General features: G+C 38.4%; 1 protein-coding gene across 2 annotated transcripts; it reads left to right on the forward strand.

Annotated features, from left to right (window-relative positions):
• The first annotated feature begins 777 nt into the window (after window positions 1-777).
• On the forward strand, window positions 778-18149 carry LOC114557763 (uncharacterized). Of its 2 annotated transcripts, XM_028581417.1 has the most exons (11): window positions 778-879; window positions 1249-1279; window positions 1427-1851; window positions 2382-2438; window positions 2556-2582; window positions 7930-8190; window positions 9681-9734; window positions 16652-16699; window positions 16821-16861; window positions 17053-17069; window positions 17334-18149. In XM_028581417.1, exons 1-11 carry the CDS (start codon window positions 837-839, stop codon window positions 17353-17355), a joined length of 1026 nt encoding a protein of 341 aa, XP_028437218.1. In that variant the 5' UTR covers window positions 778-836; the 3' UTR covers window positions 17356-18149. The 2 variants fall into 2 exon arrangements, with proteins under 2 accessions (XP_028437218.1, XP_028437219.1); XM_028581418.1 differs by lacking the exon at window positions 17053-17069.
• The last annotated feature ends 53 nt before the right edge of the window (window positions 18150-18202 follow it).

An 18202-nucleotide genomic window follows, 5' to 3' on the forward strand; every position in this document is an offset into this window, starting at 1 on the left:
CTTTTTTGGTTTAGGAGTGCATTAGAGTGACTTGGAATCAATGTTTTTCATAACCTTTTCTTTTTACTTTTTTATTATTCATATGTGTTTTTATTTGACCTCTGTGTTTTTTGAATACTAGTTTCAGCTCTGCATGGCAGAGCAGCTTCAGTAATGACATGACCTTAGTAATTTGCCATGAATGACTGCAGTTGTACAAGATCTATTAATAGAAGCAATTTCAAAGACAGTTTTGATCATGATTCAACAGTAAGTTCTGCTGACTCTGGTGACAATATCCTGGATATGAGAGAAGATATGCACATACAGAAAAAAACACCAAACAAAAATGAAGTAAGCCACGTGAGTGCAGACAGAGGGAGAAAGAGGAAGCTTAGGGTTTTTGTCATGCAGCATTGCTAAAGTTTGATTCACTTGGTGTTTCTTCAGTGCAATTAGGGACATATTTACGTTAAAACTACAAAGGAAATGTGTACAAATGCTTAGGGTTGGGTTCACATGTGTATTTAAAGTAGTCTGCTTGTGGTCACCAACGTATAAACTTTTTCATTTTAGCATCCGGTTTGTTGCACAACATGCATGTGTTGCTGATGGTCGTTACAAACAAAAAGCTGTAATATGTAACAAATCCACTGTCCGCTTAGTAACTATCCATCCATCCATAAATGCTAAATCATTAAAGTGTTACTTCCACCAGATGGAGATATTGTATTATAATTAAAGCTGTAGTACATTCATACCGAGGGTGTTATTCATTTCCTGAATTGGCCTGCCTTTCTCTAGTGAAACAGCTACCAGACACAGCTCTTCTGTGCGGTTGTTTATTTCGACCAAAAATGACCAACCCAACGGACATTTCTTGCCCTCCTCTGCCAAAAAGTAAGTTAGTTTATTTAAATGAGATCATCTGATTGCTTTAGGCGGGAAGTAGAAAAGCTTTTTTACTGTGCTCATCTTTAGGGGCCTGCTGCATGTTTCATTCATTCTAGGCCTGTCAGTCTGGTGTTTCGGTTATGCGGTTTTATCTTACTATCTTACTATCTTACTATCATTATCGTGCATTTTATTTAAGGATCAACATTTGATTGTTACATGTTTATCAGCTGAACAGGTTATTTTTAAAAGTGAAAGTTTTTTTTTTTTTGGTAATTGAATCTAATCGGTGTGAAAGACAAAACTAACAAACTGAATGTTTTGTATACAACTCTTATTAGTAGTTTAACTGATTTTTATGTTTGACACTTGAAGGTGGCCAGAGCCAACACACCCAGGAGAGCGGGTATGTTTATTTTCTTTTCTTGTTTGGATGAATCTAACTGTCATGTAACGCATCATTGCTTAGCCAGTGAAGGCTGGAGATATTTTAATGATACTGTATTTGTTTCTATGAATGCTAAATCTTGGTAATTTATTTGTAATAAAACAGCGACGCTGGCCTCTCCTCCAACATGAAGCACATGTTCAGTGATCATTACGACGAACATGCTTTGCCTGTGGCAGATGAAGGCATCTTTGGAAAACCCACTCCTAATGAAGAAGTTGACATTGTTACGGCGATGAAAGCAAAGATCTGGTCACACCCTAATGATTCTGGTCCAAAGGCAGAGGGACACCCTCTGTCTGGTGAGGGAGTGTTCCCAAAGCTATCTACTTTAAAGAACAGCCCACAACAGGAAACAGTTTCACCCGGAACAACAGCCATTACAGAGGGGAACCAAGATACAGAGGTAGCAGGAGAACAAAGCTGCAAGATGGACACCCGGAAAACCCCCAAACCAAAAGGTCCACCACTGGTTCCTGGAAAAGGGAGAAACCACCGCAGAAAAAGGGCTGCTGTGAAGTACTGGAAAAGTAATTCAATTTTACTTTCAATTCATTTTAATATTTTCACTGATACAGTTCTTGAACAGATTTTTCTCATTTTAATTATTAATATATACATTCATACATGTTTTTTGTTGACATTGTCAGAATTGTGTAAATTCAATTATATGTTTTGGACTACTTTATATTGATGGTGTTTCTTATTTTTTGTCTTATTTAAATGAGGGGGGCAGACCATTAGAAACACCTCTCAATGTAATGCAGTCCAGTAAAAAAACATCACTATATGCCCACAATACTAAAAACATATAACTAAATTAACACCTCAATGGCGGTGTAAAAAAAAAAGCATGATGGAAGTAGACTTTATGGCAGAACAGTTGTATTGGATAGCATCAGATTGTGCAAGTGTGTCCCTAATAAAGTGGCTACTGAGTGTATAATTGATCATGTTTTTCATGTGTCTGTTATAATATGCAAAAATCAATACTATCTTGGAGTGTAATACTTCATGGGGGTAATCATTTTGAATACATTTTTATCGTCTGTATTTTCAGTTCACTTTCTATGTTGGTGGTCATTCGTATATGTTCCTGTCTCCAACGGCTTTTCTGGTATGTTGTGAACTATGTGCAGTGCATCTCTGTATTTATTTCTTTATTTTTAGCAATAATCCACAGTGTTTTTCAACTGCTTGATATTTTGCTAACTGTATATTATCTGCCATATAGGTGCTCAACTTGCAGCAGACCACAAGGGTAAGTTAAAGGTCCAATATATAATACTGACAGCTAGCGTTTAAAATAGTTCTTGCAGTCCAACTTCAAAATTGTCACGCACGGAAGGAGCAGGAGTCACATTGGAGTAAGTGCAGTGAGCTTTATTCACAAAGATCCAACAGAGAGTAGTATGAACAGGCAGGATACCGGCAGGAGACGAGGTAATGCTCAGAGCAGCAGCAGACAACAGGATGCTAAACAACAGGTAAGTAAGTACTGGGACTAAACTAGGAATGCAAGAGCAAGTCAGAGTGTCGTGAACAAACGTAAGACTCGACCAAGAGTGAATGTGTCTGTGCTGCTTATGAAGGTGGTCACTGATGAGATGCAGGTGGTGAACTGATGATCTGGCGTAATGCAGTGCAGGCGCGTGTAATCAGTAGTGAACGGCTGAGAGGAGTGAGTGCTGGGGAATGTGAATGGGAAACACAAACTGAAAGTCCATGAAAACCTTGAAAGTCCGTGAAAACCAACTGAAAAGTCCATGTAAACCTGACAAAAATACTGTACAGAGTAGTCTTCCCCGGCCCCTCCTCCCAAGACTCAACGTTTACAGGTTGAGAACACAGCATCAATGTTGCTAGACGCTAGTCTTACATAGCCAGACATTACTCCACAGCACAGCGGAGTAGCTAACGTTACATGCTGTCTATGTTGACAGTCATAAAAGCCCGTGCTCACGCGAAGCTCTGTACCCAAATGACAGCCACCATTTCTCGGCTTAAAATTATGGCAACAACCGCTTACACACCACTACTTCGAGTCCTCCCTCCCCATCTGACAGACACACTCCCTTGGCTTAAAATTACTTACCGTTTGTCGGCTACGGCCGCTTAACAGGCTAACGTTACACGTTGTAATCAGCCGTGGCCTGTTACAATAGTAACGTTAGCAGTTAGCAGGGTTAGCATGGCGGAGTAGGCCAGGACCAGTCGGGATCACTTCACTGGCTGTGTCTCATTTGTTTTAGCAAGTAACTAACTTGAGTACTCTATATAATTCAATGTACTACAGAGGTAGTTTTATTTGACCTAAAGTGAAAACCAAATCAATTCAACGTTCAGTTAGGTACAGAGCAATGTGCGAATGGAACTCTCTCCCAAATACTATCAAACAACAAAATATTCAGTATTTTATAAAAAAAAAAAAAAAAAAAAAAATCACTTAAGAAATATTACCTTCAAAGATATTTCAATTTTTAATATCAATTTAGAGAGATTCTGTTATAGGGCTTTTCTTTATATCAGATTTTTTTAAATAGATCTATTCGGAGTAGTAGTTTTTGTGTGTGATTAATTGTAAATGTTGTGTAATGTGAAGTAATGTCTTTGTGCGTATTGTGTGTAATGTGATGTTGTAAATTGTATTGTCACATGATAGATTGTAGGACCACTGGAATAATAGCTTTTAGCTTATGCTGAAGCTAATGGGGATCCAAATAAAACAAACGTGAGTAGGCCTACACAAATAAAATGGCTGAAAATGTCCATCCCTAGTAGCTGTGATAAATTAGCCTGAAGTTAATGCTTACCTGTTCAGGAGGAAAGTAACCAACTCAGCGTCCTTTTGGGCTCTGCTCTCTCCATCTTTTAAATACCTCTCCAATATTTACCCGGGTTTCGTTACGTCTCCGTTCATGAAACATGCTGAAGTTTTTTAGGTCTGGTAGACTCTATCTCCATTGATCCCATTTTTTGTTTGCTGCTCCATGGTAGTACTAGCTACAGCTGTCACGCGCTGGGTTTGCGTTTTTACAGACGATCTGGCAATGTCAGAGTGGGCAATTGATAATAACACACAGGCCAAAACAAAAACAGAAATTCCGTCACGGAATGGAAATTTCAAAGGAGAAAATACTGGCTTTAGCATTGTTGTCAGAAAACATAGTATTTCATCTTAGCAAGCTTAATATCTGATGACATATTGTGTTCATTTGGGGATTTACTACAGTAAATATATTACATATTGCACATTTAAGAAGACATTGTGAACCTGTTGATTAAACCAGGTACTTTAATATGTCAGATAATAAAAAAGCACATTTGCACCACCAGGGGTCTAATTTATAAAACTGTGCGTAGGATCCTTACTATAAGTGTACGTACGGCCAAAAGCCCAAAATAACATACGCCGAAAAAATTCAGATTTATAAAACCGTGTGTACGCACACCTGTAAGCAATGTTCCCTTTAAAAATCACAGATTGACTACAAGTGTGCCCTGTACACGCCCATTTTTAACCATAAATAGTCAATGCAAAGCAAATACAGAGCTATATTATATCCAAACAAGCCTTAGTGATAAAGTTGAAGATTATATATAATATTTATTTTAAAAAAACACTTAGCTGTCTGACATTTCCCTCTGGAAACAGCCGGTTTCCCCCAGAGTGGCGAGGACCTGTATTTGGACTGGGATATGGCACAGCAGCTATATTACTACAGCTATATTAGGGAATTTAAATCGGCATATTAGCCAGTCGTTGTCCCTGAAGTCTCTCTCTCCTGATTCTTCCATTCCAGTCCTCCTGCAGTGCCATCAGTGCCATCATGCAGCATTACGCACGGGTTCACCGCAGTATTTATATGTTTACAACAATTTGTGATTGTTAACACCTTGCTAAAATCACAGCATCAACTAGTGGTATCCCCCACCCCGAAATATATTTTGAAGACGAAATAAAGTGAAATAGGCAAACACACTTTTCTTCATGCAGGTTTTGTTATGAACAGTATTAAAGTTTGGACCGATAACGAGGACATTGGCCCTCATTTATCAACCTAACGTAGAAACCTGCGCAGATATGAGCGCAGAAATCCTCTTATGACAGGCTTCACGTGTGATTCATGAAACGTTCGTATCACACCAATCAGAGCGTAAGAATGGTCGTACATTGATAAATGCGGCAGCTGGAAACGATCGTCATTTAAATATCAGGCCCCAATATATTCTCGGTTTTGAGGCCTCGCCCCTACAATTTACAACATGGGGAGACGTAATCCGACTGAGAAGCGGCACTTTTCAGAGGTGGAGATTGAAACATTGATATCTCTGGTTCATTTGCACTAATGTGTGTACTTTTTGCCATCCTGAAAACTGGTATTAAAGGCTGTAGAAAGAATGCGGGATGAAAAGAGATCACTGATGCGATCAACAGTGTTGGCGTAGAAAATCGGACTCCAGCTGAAGTTTAGCCTATTTAATTTATACATTCTTGACACATTTTCTATAGTCCTAATAGTAATATACAGGCTTATTGCAATCTCTTAGGCCTACATGATATACCTATATTTAAATGAACACACGGTAGCGGAGTTTATGCAGTGTCTTTTATTTTACTCGTGTTTTTTTTTTTTCATGAGTCAGAACGAGGCAACAGCTGAGGGAGAGTGCGTGTCCTCCGCCCCTCCGTGTTGGACCACCACCACGACCCGGTCTCCTGACAGCAGAGGGGCTGGGAAAACGAGCCGAAATAACTCGGTCAATGGCAGAAATAAATCGTTCACGACAGAGAAATGAAAACCTGAATAATAAATAAAAATGTTGTGCATTGTCATGTTTCCTGTATTGAATATAATTGTCAAACATAACACTATAGGCTACCTTTTAAAAGCGAGGAATAATAATATCCTCTCCTTCGTATAGGCCACAGTTGGGGCTGTGCTGGACACTGCTCTCATCTGGCTCCATCGCTACACTTATGACACCTAGTTTTCCTGCGATATGTTGTGCCGAACACCACAGGCTAAAACAATGTGGCAGACTTTTTCTGCCGTGTATAGGGTCCCCCACCCCCACCACTGATGCGAGCCATCTACCCTTAAACAATCCGATGGAGCGCTCCACCGTAGCACGTGCGCGTACGTGTGCACTATTGTACCGGTTCATAGAGGTCTTCTAAAAGAGCCAGATCTGCCATTGCTGATAAGTGATCAACTGATGACTTCTCCTTCTCCTGTTAAACTGATTATATGCTGCACCGCAAGGCCACACTGACTCGATAACTTGCGTACACGAGTTCAGACCAGACGTGAGATTTTATCGCAGCCTACGCTCACGTTCAAATTGATAAATGCCGAGCTTTGCGTAGGAATCGGCGTATGCCCGTCCTACGCCTATTTTAGGTCGTACGCACGTTTCATAAATGAGGGCCATTAAGAGTAATTGTTATTCCCACATGTAGGCCTACTTTCTGCAGTCTGACTTCAGTTCACCACCTCACCATCTGCGTCGCCAATTCCTATTTTGGGTAACACTTTACAATAAGGTACACAAAAAAATAGGTAGTAGTTACTGTTTTTGAAAGGGTAGTTACCCTTTTTCAGAAGGGTAGTTACCCTTTTTGAAAAGGGTAGTTACCATTTTTCAGAAGGATAGTTTCTGAAAAAGGGTAACTACCCTTCTCAAAAAGGGTAACTACCCTTTTCAAAAAGGGTAACTAACCATTCATTACCCTTCTGAAAAAGGGTAACTACCCTTCTCAAAAAGGGTAACTACCCTTTTCAAAAAGGGTAACTAACCATTCATTACCCTTCTGAAAAAGGGTAACTACTCTTTTCAAAAAGGGTAACTACCCTTCTGAAAAAGGGTAACTACCCTTTTCAAAAAGGGTAACTAACCATTTGTTACCCTTCTGAAAAAGGGTAACTACCCTTTTCAAAAAGGGTAACTACCCCCTTTTGAAAAAGGGTAACTACCCTTCTGAAAAGGGTAACTACCCTTTTCAAAAAGGGTAACTACCCTTCTGAAAAAGGGTAACTACCCTTTTCAAAAAGGGTAACTACCCTTCTGAAAAATGGCAACTACCCTTTTGAAAAAGGGTAACTACCCTTTTGAAAAAAGGTAACTACCCTTCTCAAAAAGGGTAACTACCCTTTTCAAAAAGGGTAACTACCCTTCTGAAAAAGGGTAAATACCCTTCTGAAAAAGGGTAACTACCCTTTTCAAAAAGGGTAATTAGCCTTTTCAGAAAGGGTAACTACCCTTCTGAAAAAGGGTAACTAACCATTCGTTACCCTTCTGAAAAAGGGTAACTACCCTTCTGGAAAAGGGTAACTACCCTTTTCAAAAAGGGTAACTACCCTTCTGAAAAAGGGTAACTACTCTTTTCAAAAAGGGTAATACCCTTCTGAAAAAGGGTAACTATCCTTTTGAAAAAGGGTAACTACCCTTTTCAAAAAGGGTAACTACCCTTCTGAAAAAGGGTAACTACCCTTTCAAAAACAGTAACTAATCATTAACTACCTATTTTTTTGTGTACCTTATTGTAAAGTGTTACCCTTTTTACATCTGTTACTCATCAATGTTTTTCTCTGTTTTGACCACAGTTAAGTGCTTTACCTGCATGAACGAGGACAGATGCCTCGGCAAGTTGATGACCATATATGACAGTAATCACGACCATGTTCTGTACAAAAGAGACCTCAGTCAAACGTTTCCAGGATGCTCTGTAATCTCTCCAACTCGTCCTAAGAGCTGTGATGTGTGCATTCACCAATTCAAAATCATCATCCTCTGCGCAGAGGATGTTGGAAAATTAGACTTTGATGATAGCGATGGACAACAGATTCTCAACATCTCTTCAGTCTGTACGTATTACATGAATGTATTGAACAAAAATCTCTGTTGTTGTTTTTTTTGGTAATTTGCTGGTCAAAGGATGTTGAGACATCTAGGTTAAAACTGAGATCACTTTGGCTGAAAAAGAGATTATGATAAGACTTTGGGTTGTGCAGCCACTTCAAACTACACAAATAAAGAGATTCAGCATAGTCAATGAAATGATGTTAAAACAACAGTTATCAGGGTTTCCTGTCAGGAAATTGTTTGGTCGGTGTAGATAGCCACCTACACCTTGGGTTGCATCTTATCTCATGATCAGTTTAGTTAGCACGTAGCGGCTTAAATCATAGTCACAGTCACGAAATATGTCTCAATATCTTTGTGAAAAGGTACCTCTGCTCTTTTCCCATAAAAAAATTTTCTCAACTATTTTAATGTCTACAATGTTGATCTTTAAAGTAGCTCACCTCCTGCCAGATTATACCCTCGGTTTCCAGTGTATTAGGTACAAATAGCTAAAACTAATTCAGTCGAATACAACAGTCCTGCAGTAAATCCTTCATGGTTGTTATAATGTTCAGCTTTTGTTGAGACAGTCTTACCTGTTATATCCTTCATGAAGGTAGGTTGTTACCTTTACTTATAGCTTATGTTACCTATATAGTCTGGCTGTTATACAGCATGTGACCAACACATATTTTACTTTTTAAATGATAGAAGTTTGGTCTTTTTTAAACTTGTAAAACACCAAATCAATGCTTACTGTGTGTATGCCACCAAGTATCTGCTCTTTGCTCAGGTGAGAATAGGCTTCAATTATGCTTTAAATGTGCATTAGGTCAGAGAATGTTGTGGTAATGCTTTCTGATATAAGTATTTGTAAGACAAGTGGAGCTAGATCAGCAGGGATGATGGCAAGCTATCATTTACTGTACACATGCACCAAACTCTTATACTGTTTAAGGGAGACTAGGGACAGTTGTAACACCTTAATTTCTTCCAATCAGAAACAAGTTAGAGTAAATACACCATAGATTACACTCACTCTGCAAATCCCCAATGAGACTGTATTCTTGCTTACAAAAAGGAACAAAACTCCTATAGAACTTTTGTTTAGGTACAAAATTACCTTTTTCTGTCTATGTACACTGTGGGCAGCAGTAACAGTGGATTGATGGTATTTAGATACATTTTGCAACATGTACATATTTAATAAACCACTTAAACACATTGTTTCAGTAGCACAGTGTAGTTTATAATATAGGAAATTGGCTATTTCAGTCTAAATGTTTTTTTTATTTCTTGGGAAAATCACAAAAAAGTTTTACAACTGTTCCTGGTCTCCTATTATACTGGATATATGTAGAACTGCAACCCTTAGTCTGTCATCATGAAATCATATGATTTCACTGTTTTTATTACAAATTAAATGTAGTAATGCATTAAAACATGATAAAGTTAATCAGGTTTTGTGGAGTTACTGATGCTATTTTATTATTTCTTTCTTCTTCTTTAGGTGATCTGAATCAGACTCTTGACCATACATCTGATGGATTGATTGTTAGCGGTGGTAAGCATTTTAACCCAAGCACTAATACTGTTATTGATGAACTGCATGACTTGATAAGAAAAAAAGTGAAACATGTGACTGAATTATTTAGACTAATTTTGCATTACATTACATGTAATTTAGCTGACGCTTTTATCCAAAGTGACTTCCAATTAAGTGCTTGGTGCAAACTCCAGACAACAAGTAGTAGGTGGGTCAGTGACATATATACCAGAAAAAAGTGTTTTTTCAAATATTTCAAATAACAGGCATAAAAATGGTTGACTTTTGTTCTACTAACTCTCATCTTTATAGAAACATATTTTGTTTTTAGATTTTCAATTTGAATCAGAATTTATGTGACAATTTGTTGTATTAGTCCGTAAAATCGTCATATGGTGTGACATGAAAATAATTGTATATAAACTGAAAATGGATTATACCTTTCTTAAGTTACTCACTTTATCAAAGTCATTTATCATAACTAAACTGTGATCCATTTTGGTTTTGTGAAAATTAATTACATTTGTGTATTATTTTCTAAAACATCGCTCAACGTGAGACCTATGCCGTCGGTCTTTCAACATATTTTCTATTTATTGTGACAAACCTTGCTATAAAATTATAAAAATATTTGTGACTCTTGCTGATACTATTTTCTATGTATTCCATGAACATTTTCAGGTTTTATCATTGATAAAGGTATGTTATTTTCACAATTTGGAATGTCACACCAAATTATATAGTGTCACACCATATGATAATGTCACCATGTGTCTATGCAAACCATGTATTATCCTACTTATTGGTGAGTACTGATCACTCATATGGCAGGAAATATTTAACCACTCTTTAATGCTGGAAGGTAAAATTCAAATTTTATTGATTTATTTGATATTTAACAATAAAACAAAACATTTTTTAATATTGTACGAACCATATGAACATATGTTTGTGTATCAACTTTCATTTCATTTAAATTCAAAACTAGTCTGCAATATGTATTAATATAAGTAAAACAAACACATTTTTTATATCATATAAACCGTGAACATACAGGGTAGCTGAGTGGATCCATAAATAAATCAATTCATATAGATTTCATTGTACATAAGCCAGTCAAATTTGGAGAGAGTAGCAAACTGACTGCCTTACTGAGGTTGGGATATGCCACAAACAACTTCCTGATCTTGATAATAAATGCAGTCTCTTGCCCCTCCATACTTATGTCAACAATTTGTCCCACATATGGTTTTCCCTCATACTTAAGACAAACTGTCCTTCTGTGTATCCTTCATCTGAAATGGTTGCTGAATCCTCAGCTTGGGCCTCTCCAATTGATGCACTTGATTAGGCACATGCATACAGCACCTGAGTAGAAGAGCTTCAAAAGGAGAGATTGATATGTCAGTGACACGATTGTCTACAGTGATTGCAATAACTAGCTTCTACTCCATCAAATTGGGTTTGCCCAATTTACAAATATGTAGGGTTTATACTGACTGGGCTTGGGACTCTCTAGTGGGTAAGCTGGATGTTTCTGTGAAGGGGGTCTGCTGTGTCTGTCTGATAAACTAGAAATCTGTATCACCGAATAAAACTAAACTAAACTAAACAATAATTGACTTTGGATAATTACAGCTGTTAGCTTTTGTGATGATGGACCCAAATACATATTCAAAAGGACAAAACATACATTGGACTTTCTTATTTATTGTTATATCTGCAGGAAATTACAATTCATATCATATGGTGTGACAATCAAATCATATGGCGTGACAGGCAGACATGTCACACCATATGATGAAGTGTCACACCATATGATGTATTCAGCACTAAGCACAACCTTGAGTCTTGTAGCTACACATTAGCATACTAAAAACATGCTAGCTATAACAAAGCAGAATAGATTTACATGTAATTATGAAAAAATAATAAAATGTCTTTTGCATTTTTATGAAAAATGTGTCACACCAAAAGACATCTGGAAGTGGGACTTTTGTCAACAAGTGCCAACAAGATCTGATTTATTGTAAATATAAAAATGATAACTCACCCCAGGTTGTACAGTAGAAATACACTGATAGTACTGTACAACCTTGCTGAAGAAGGTCCTCTCCTTCCCAAGGGTGTCAAAACAGTTGCCCGTTCAAATATCCCAAAATAGTGTCACACCATATGATTTTGATTTCTGTGACAAAATCCTTTTAATTAGAACTGACTCAAAACATTATGCTTGTAATTTGAAACGGGTAGGCTCACAAGTAGACATCTGTATTAATTTTCTGTATTTTTTTGAGAATTTTTGCATTTATTTTTCTTAGTTTTATTCAAGTTCTCACTTTGAGAAACAAGTGCCGGACAGTCACACCATATGAGTTTTGTTATGTTTGTTTGGAAATTGTGAAAAAATGAGTGATGATCTGTTTTAATGTTGAGTATGTTCACATAAAGCATAATGTTATGCACAATATTGAGAAGGTTTTTAGCAAATATATTTTTTATTCATACATGTTTGACACTGAAGACAGCAAAACTGCCATGTCACGTCATCCACCCACGTGCAAGTAGCCTATACAGCTTTAAATAAGTAAAACTACAAAGAGCCAAATGAAAGTGCTGCTTCAAGAAATATATATACATACAAGTTTAAGTTTATCCGAGGTGTATAGTCGGAAGAGATGTGTTTTTAGCCTTTGGCGGAAGATACGTATGCTTTCGGACATTCTAATGTCAATAGGGAGCTCATTCATTTAGGAGCCTGGACAGCAAACAGTCGGGATTTGGTTGAATGATTAGTTGTCCCTCGTTGTGAGGGGGCAGCAAGCAGGTTGGCTGATGCAGAGCGGAGTGGGTGGGTTGGGGTATTGGGTTTGACCATGTCCTGGATGTATGCTGGGGCTGATCCGTTCGTGGCCCTGTATGTAAGTACTAGTGTCTTGAAGCGGATGCGGGCAGCAACTGGTAACCTTTGAAGAGAGCGGATGAGCGGTGTAGTGTGAGAGAACTTGGGGATGTTGAAGACAAGTCGAGCTGCTGCGTTCTGAATGAGCTACAGGGGCCAGATGGCACATGCAGGCAGGCCAATCAGGAGGGAGTTGCAGTAGTCTAGACGTGAGATGACTAAAGCCTGAACCAGAACCTTTAGCCGCCTTCTGCGTTAGAAGGGGACGTAGCCTATCCTTCTGATGTTATTCAATTCAATTCAATTCAATTTTATTTATAGTATCAAATCATAACAAAAGTTATCTCGAGACACTTTACAGATAGAGTAGGTCTAGACCACACTCTATAAATTCCAAAACCCCAACAATTACAGTAATTCCTTCAAGAGCAAGCATTAGCAGTGGCTATTGCGACAGTGGCAAGAAAAAACTCCCTTTTAGGAAGAAACCTCGGCAGACCCAGACTCTTGGTAGGCGGTGTCTGACGGGCCGGTTGGGGGCGTGATGAACAGTGGTGATAACAGTCACATTAGAAGTCACATTGACTTCGAAGGTTATCGTGGAAGTTCATGTCATAGCAGGGCACATCGTGTCATACTGAGTAGTGCAGTCTCCTATACCGGATCCTGACTACTCTGTGCGTATGAACATCACAGCAGGGCGTTGCGGGATGTAACGTGGCGCTGCAGAGCACGGGTGGAGGCTGCGGATGCAGCAGGACGCAGCAGGATGCAGCCGGGAAATGCAGAGAATCGCAGAGCATAGCTCTGCGAAGAAGAAACATAAGGACTCCGGGGAGTAAACTCCCCAGAGCTAGATTAGTAACAAGCATTTCTGGGACAGGATGCATACAAAAGTAACAAGTAGAGATGAGAGAGCAGCTCAGTGTGTCTTAGGGAGGAACAGCCTCCCCGGCAGTCTAGAATTGTAATAGCATAACTTAAGAGAGGCAGGTTAAAGAGAGGTGTCTGGTCGGGCTAGAACTCTCCCCAACCGGATCGGGCTGTACTGGCCTGCCTCCCTCTACTCTCGCTCGATTATTAATTATACAGTATAGAAAAAACTGATGACTCCGAGGAGAAGCAGTGGGCCGGGTTAGGTGGACGCTTCAACTCCTCGTCCCTAACTATAAGCTTTATCAAAGAGGAGGGTTTTCAGTTTACTCTTAAATGTGGTAACGGTGTCTGCCTCTCGAACCCCGACTGGGAGCTGGTTCCATAATACTGGAGCCTGATAGCTGAAGGCCCTGGCCCCCAGTCTACTTCCAGAGACTCTAGGAACCATAAGTAGCCCCGCATTCTGGGAGCGCAGTGCTCTAGTGGGACAATAAGGTACTATGAGCTCTTCTAAGTATGATGGTGCTTGACCATTTAGAGCTTTGTAAGTCAGGAGGAGGATTTTAAATTCAATCCTATATTTCACTGGAAGCCAATGCAGAGAAGCTAATACAGGAGAAATATGATCTCTTCTCTTAGTTCTCGTCAGAACACGTGCTGCAGCATTCTGGATCAGTTGGAGAGTCTTAATGGACTTATTTGGGCAACCTGATAATAAGGAATTGCAGTAATCTAGTCTAGAAGTAACGAATGCATGGACTAGTTTTTCAGCATCGTTTTGAGACAGGATATTCCTAATTTTGGCAATGTTACGAAGATGGAAAAAGGCTATTCTTGAGGTTTGTTTTAAGTGGGCGTTGAAGGATATATCCTGATCAAAAATAACTCCTAGATTTCTGACAGCAGTGCTGGAGGCCAGGGTAATACCATCCAGAGTAACTATATCTTTCGAAAACGAAGTTCGGCGGTGCGTTGGTCCTATCAAAATAACTTCAGTTTTGTCTGAGTTTAACATCAGGAAATTGTGGGTCATCCAGGATTTTATATCCTCAATACACGTTTGAAGTCTTGCTAACTGACCACTTTCATCTGGCTTAATTGACAGATATATTTGGGTATCGTCTGCGTAACAGTGATAGTTAATCGAGTGTTTCCTAATAATATTACCTAGAGGAAGCATATATAAGGAAAATAGAATTGGTCCAAGCACTGAGCCTTGAGGAACGCCATGGCTAACTTTAGCGTGCTTGGAGGGTTTATCATTAACATTAACAAACTGGGATCGTTCAGAGAAATAGGACTTAAACCAGCTTAGTGCGATTCCTTTAATGCCAACTAAGTGTTCCAGTCTCTGTAACAGGATAGTATGGTCAATAGTGTCAAATGCAGCACTAAGATCTAGTAGAACAAGAATGGAGACAAGTCCTTTGTCTGCAGCAGTTAGAAGGTCCTTAGTAATTTTCACCAGTGCCGTCTCTGTGCTATGATTCTTTCTAAATCCTGATTGAAAATCATCAAATAGACTGTTGCTATGTAGAAAATCACATAACTGATTAGCAACCACCTTCTCAAGGATCTTGGATAGAAAGGGAAGGTTAGATATAGGTCTATAGTTTGCTAAGACCTCAGGATCTAGGGTGGGTTTTTTTCAGAAGAGGTTTTATCACAGCAATTTTAAATGACTGCGGTACATAACCTGTTAGTAAGGACATGTTGATCATATCTAATAATGAAGTGTTTACCACGGGTAACGCTTCTTTGAGTAGCCTCGTTGGGATGGGGTCTAAGAGACAGGTAGACGGCTTAGCTGAGGATATCTTTAACATTAATTGTTGAAGGTCTATAGGATAAAAGCAGTCCAAGTATATATCGGGAGTCGTCGTTCTTTCTAGCGGTCCTGCATTTAAAAATGAACTGTTAGAAGTTAAGGGCAAAAGGTGATGAATTTTATCTCTAATTGTTATAATTTTATCATTAAAGAAGCTCATGAAGTCATCACTACTCAGAGCTAGAGGAATAGATGGCTCAGTAGAGCTGTGGCTATCTGTCAGCCTGGCTACAGTGCTGAAAAGAAACCTTGGGTTGTTCTTGTTTTCTTCTATTAATGCATCTGCACGATCGGGTAGTTGCAGCGATGTTGGCAGTGAAGGAGAGTTGGTCGTCAAGTGTCACACCCAGGTGTCTTTTTTGCAACCTATACATATTTAATAAAACGGAGTGTCTATTTGCACCCCCTCTACGAATAGCCTCGGCCACACAGCTGAGCTATTCACACCCTGTGACGTAACAACAAAAACACGTTGCTCGCGTGCACCGAAATCATGGCGGACGTTCGTCTTCCATGACCGCAGAAACTGGCATATTAGGAAAGTTTTGTCTCTAAAGTTTATAACAATTGAATTTCTAGCGGAAATGGATACTACAGTTGCGCTTTCTGTCTTCAGTGAAAGCATACAACCTTTAGTTTGTTAGTTAGTACCTATTTTTTGTTTACAGTACGGTTACCCAGCAACCGAGACTTGAAGAAACCAAGTGGTAAACAGTTGTTCAAGATCCTGTGACAATTGCTAGGTGAGTGGTTAGAATGCTAACTTTTAGTATGGGAGTTAGGAGCTCGATTCCCCTGTGAGGCGATCTTGATTTTGTAATTTTGGATAGGTTAATTGCATGCAATTGCGCATTTTTTTTTTTGCAGGGTGGTAAGGGAAGACTCATGAATATGCCTGCTCTGGTTGGGTTAAGGTTTAGGCAAGAGGAGTGGGATTGGCTATGGTTAGGGTAAAAATGTGAGAGCAATAATATTCCATGTAATACATGAGTAGTATGGATAACTGTGTGTAAATATATGCCAAGGTACTGTAAATGCACAGGGGTGCAAATAGCATACATTGATATTTGTACCAGACAGGGTATTAATAGAACACATTGCTGTGTGCACCGGCGGGGTACGAATAGCATTCATTTCTAATTGCACCAGGGTACGAATAGCATTCATTTCTAATTGCACCAGGGTACGAATAGTATTCATTTCTAATTGCACCAGGGTACGAATAGCATACACTGCTAATTGTACTAGGGGTGCAAATAGCCTCACCCTAAAGTTAATCAGAAGGTTTTGCGGAGTTCCTGATGCTATTATTTCTTCCTTCTTCTGTAGGTGATCAGACTCCTGCTCATGCACGCTATGGATTGATTGTTAGCGGTGGTAAGTGTTTAACACAATATGTCAATTTAATGCTGTCATTGATGAACTGCATGACTTGACATTAGAAAGATTTTGTTTTGTCTTGATCCTACATGACATGACACGTGATGTCATTTTGCAGCCCTGTTTTTCTCCGTGGTGGCAATGCTGGTGGTCTACAGTGTAAGTGTGACTCAATATGTTCACTGATCACACAAATTGTTAAAATGAGAAATAGAACTATCTCAATTCAGGTTTTTGCATGAGTCACTATAATGATTATATTTAAGGTCTTACATATTGCAGATTTAATCTATTGTACATTTTGGTCACATTTGCCTTTTTAAAATCAGTCTTTTATTGTTTCCTTTTAGCTCTGGCAGAAAAAGAGGTATATAACCATATTTAATAAGCTGCATTTATTATTATTATTTCATAGTTAAACAATTGTAGTACAAAATCCTCCCTACTTAGCCTAAACAGGGTTTAATTTCACTTGAACTTAAATCTGTTTTGCTGTAAAATATTATTTAAAAAATATAAATTCCAAAAAGTTCAAGAGGCCCCCTAGTGGACTGTGAATATTTTAAACTCAACAGGTATTACACATGACACTCAGAGCACGTTTCTTTCTCTTTTTTTCTTATTTTTCTAGGACTGAAAGTGGTCAACAGTGAAGAACACTGAAGAAGACAGGAGTGTGTCGGGACATTCTCTCACCGAGCCAAATTATTGGCTTCTAAAAACATAGCTTTAGCTGCCATAGGCTTTAGAAAATAGTTGTGTAGTGCTGCAACTCATCATTGTTTTTATTATGATTCATTTTCTGATCATTTTCTTGATTAATCAATTTCAAAATGATGTAATCAAATTGTTTGTATGACATGCTTATTTGACAAATCAGCTTTCAGCTCTACTTGATAACTAATAATGATGTTTTAAATTAGTCAGCTTTCTACAAAAATGGCCAAATGCATATGTGTAACTGCTGTCTTCATTAAAAAATTGCTTTAAACAAAATGGTTTTATCATTATTAACAAAGCCACTGAACCAGGCAATATAATGTTTTTAGTGAATAATCAATGCTAGAAGAAGAAGTACTAAGGCCTGTAACTTGAGTAAAAGTAGCTAAACTTTTCATGGATTCACGTTTTCTGAACTTCACCAGATATGCCTAAAATACCAAATGTAAAAGTATAGGCTACTCAAGAATGGCCTATTTCTGAATAGTATGTGATCATTATCATTGATGCATTAATGTGTAAGCATCATTTTAATGTTGCAGCTGCAAAGAGTTACTATATTAACCGCTGGATTCTATCTATAATAACATTTTGATCATTTTTTGTAAGCCTATTAATAGTCTGCAAAGTGACAAACATTTGAATAGTAGGCTAAGTAAAGTACAATTAGTCTATACCTCAAAGTTGTTGTAGGAGTAGTTATTTTATAATATAGGCCTACTGTAAAGTGCGGTACTACTTGGAAATAGTATGTGGTGAAATTTCTAAATCACACACCTA

Source organism: Perca flavescens, chromosome 6, assembly GCF_004354835.1.
Source record: "Perca flavescens isolate YP-PL-M2 chromosome 6, PFLA_1.0, whole genome shotgun sequence".
NCBI classification, from domain to species: Eukaryota; Metazoa; Chordata; class Actinopteri; order Perciformes; family Percidae; genus Perca; species Perca flavescens.